General features: G+C 54.1%; 1 protein-coding gene across 1 annotated transcript in view; it reads right to left on the bottom strand.

Moving 5' to 3' along the window:
• EAH_00046930 (hypothetical protein, conserved) overlaps nt 1-2,272 on the bottom strand; it is a gene marked incomplete at both ends in the record, with an annotated part of 6,499 nt that extends 4,227 nt beyond the window's left edge. The window contains 2 exons of the mRNA XM_013394607.1: nt 354-1,624; nt 1,979-2,272. Of these exons, the coding sequence (XP_013250061.1) occupies nt 354-1,624; nt 1,979-2,272 (1,565 nt within the window). The remainder of the gene's footprint in view (nt 1-353; nt 1,625-1,978) is intronic.
• Nucleotides 2,273-3,037: the final 765 nt, after the last annotated feature.

Here is a 3,037-nt window from a genome sequence, read left to right as displayed (position 1 = left end):
ACATATATATATATATATATATATATATATATGTACATATATAGAAAGGCAGAGATAAAGACAAAGAAAAACAGAGAGACAAACAGAGACAAAGACAGAGACAAAGACAGAGACAAAAAAGATAAAGACAATAAAGCCTTTGCTTGCGGTGTATCTGCACCTCACCTTTCTGTCTCTTCTTCTGCTTCTGCTGTCTGCCCGCTGTTAATTAACCAATCAGTTAACAAAACTATTAAACGAGGTCTCTATAAATAAATAAATAAATATAAATAAATAAATATAAACAGAAATAAATAAATATAAATAAGTATAGAAAAATATAAACAAAAGGCGAGAGAAACGCAGCTAGATACACCACTACTGTGCTGCTGCTGCTGCTGCTGCTGTTGTTGTTGTTGTTGCTGCTGTTTTTGCTACTGCTGCTGCTGCTGCTTACTGCGTTTGGTGTAGCTGCAGCAACTGCATGCAGCATCTTCAATGTAGCTTCATTTAAAGCGGTGAGGGCCTTGTCTGCAGCTCGGCGCCACTGCTGCTGCTTCTTGCTGCTGCTTCTGCTGCTGCTGCTACTTCTGCTGCTGCTTCTGCTGCTGCTGCCGCTGCCGCGGCTGCTTCTGCTGCTGCTTCTGCTGCTGCTGCTGCAGTAGCTGAGGCTGCTGCTGCTGCTGCTGCTGCTGCTGTCGCTCGGGGTGTCGTTGTCGCTGCTTTGGTAGAAGTCCTCAGTGCATGCTCCCCACATTTGCTGCTGCTGCTGCTGCTGCTGCTGCTGCTGCTGCTGTTGCTGCTGCTGCTGCTGCTGCTGCTGCTCGTCAGGGCGTTTAAGGCGGCTTCTTCCGCGTCTCTGCTGCCGCCACCGCCGCCGCTGCTGCTGCTGCTGCTGCTGCAGCTGCAGCAGCTGGGTTCCTGCTGCCTGCAGCCTAGCATACAGCAGCAGCAGCAGCAGCAGCAAATCGCTCTGCACGGGGGAGCGTGGGGCGACAGACTTTAGCAGCACAGCAATAACTTTTGCTGCTGCTGCTGCATGCGCTCCGCTGCCATATAAGGCATTGGTTGCTGCTGCTGCAGCAGGAGCAGCAGCAGCAGCAGCAGCAGAGCCTTCCAGCAGCCCCACTTCATGTAGGGCCTCTGCCAACGCAGCAGCACAACCCCCAGCAGCAGCAGCAGGTTGCTGCTGCAGCAGCAACGCCAGCTTCACTAGCCTATAACGAATCACTCGATAAGGAGCAGCCCGCTCGCATATTTGTGTGGTGCTGCGGCGAGACTTAGAGGGAGCAGCAGCAGCAGCAGCAGCAGCTGCTGCTGCTGCTGCTGCAGCAGTAGTGGCTGCTGCTCTGGGTGTTGAAGACGGCACACCGTTCTCTTCCGGTGGCTCTGCTGCTGCTGCTGCTGCTGTTGCTGCTGCTGCTGCTGCTGCTGCTGTTGCTGCTTCGTCTTCTGATGTGTCAGTAGCGAAGCAAAGCAGCACAGAATCTTCATTGTTAGGGTGTATGCACACATCACTTTGCTGCGGAAGCTGCAGCTCAAATGAACCCAAACTGTCTAAAGCCCCCCAATCCTGCTGCTGCTGCTGCTGCTGCTGCTGCTGGTGCTCTTGGTTGTGTAGCTGCTGCAGCAGCTGCTGGTGCTGCTGAGAGAAGGCAGCAACAGCAGCATCACAGGCAGCACAAGCACCGCCTCTAATTGCTGCAGGTCTCTCGCCGCATAGCCAGCAGGTGTATGTACAGCTCAACACGCTGCAGCAGCAGCAAACAGAAGCAGCAGTTCTGCTGCTGCCAGCTGTCTCTCGAGACACAGCAGCAGCAAAAGAGACTCCACAATCACCAGACCCACCAGCAGCAGCAGAACCACCAGCAGCAGCAGCAGCAGAACCAGCAGCAGCAGCAGCAGCAGCAGCAGGTCTCAGCAGCTGTCTTATTAAGAGCAAGCACTCTCCCTCCCAGCTGTTGCTGCAGCCGCTCAAACCCTCACATACACCGCAAACCCTAAACACATCCTCAGCAAACAACCACTTAAATACACGCATGTTGATCCTGCTGCTGCTGCTGCTGCTGCTGCTGCTGCTGCTGCTGCTCTTGCTGCTGCTGCTGCTGCTGGCAGGAGAGCGGTGAGGTGCTGCAGCAGGAACGCCTATGAGACGATTCAGCTGCTCCCATGGAGCTGTTGCTGCTGCTGCTGTTGTTGCTGCTGCATTTTCTGTTGCAGCAGGTGCTGCTGCTGCAACAGGGAGATCCCCTGCAGCAGCAGCAGCAGCTGCTGCTGCTGCTGCAGGAGACATTTCAGGGCCTGAGTTGCTGCACGTTATTACGGAACGGCCATCGATCCTGCTGCTGCTGCTGCTGCTGCTGCTGTCGTTGCTGATGCTGCTGCTGCTTTAGCAGCTGCAGCAGCACCTCGTGCTGCTGCTGGTAGGGTTGCTGCTGCTGCAGGAGCTGTTGCTTCACCTGCTGCGGATGTTGTTGCTGCTGCTTCTGTTGCTGCTTCCGTTTCTGCTGCCTGCGCTGTTGTTCCTGGCGTTGCTGTTCATGTTGCCGCTGCTCTTGGTGTTGCTGCTGCTGCTGCTGCTGGTGTTGCTGCTGCTGCTGCTGGTGGTGTTGCTACGGCTGCTGCTGCTGATGCTGTTGTTGTTGCAGTTTCTGCTGTTGCTGATTTCGCCGTTGTTGCCGCTGATTTTGCTGCTGCTATTGTTATTGCTGCTGCTGCTGTTGCTGCAGTTGCTGCTGCTTCCGTTGCTGCTGCTGCCGTTCTTGCTGCTGCGGCTGCTATTGTTGCTGCTGCTGCTGCTATTGTTACTGGTGCTGCTGCTGCTATTGTTATTGTTGCTGCTGCTGCCGTTGTTGCTCCTGCAGCTGCTGCTGCTGCCGTTGCTGTTGTTGCTGCTGTTGCTATTGTTGTTGCTGCTGCTATTGTTATTGTTGCTGCTGCTGCAGCTACTGTCGCTCCTTCTCCCGTTGTTGCTGCTATTGTTGTTGTTGCTGCTGCTGTTGCTGCTGCGGTTGCTGCTGCTGTTGTTGTTGTTGTTGTTGCTGCTGCTGCTGTTGTT

The sequence above is a fragment of the Eimeria acervulina genome, genomic scaffold (genome assembly GCF_000499425.1).
Source record: "Eimeria acervulina Houghton genomic scaffold, Eah_scaff705, whole genome shotgun sequence".
Lineage (NCBI taxonomy): Eukaryota > Apicomplexa > Conoidasida > Eucoccidiorida > Eimeriidae > Eimeria > Eimeria acervulina.
Note: the sequence above shows the minus strand (reverse complement) of the source record. Positions and strands in the feature narration are given on the sequence as shown.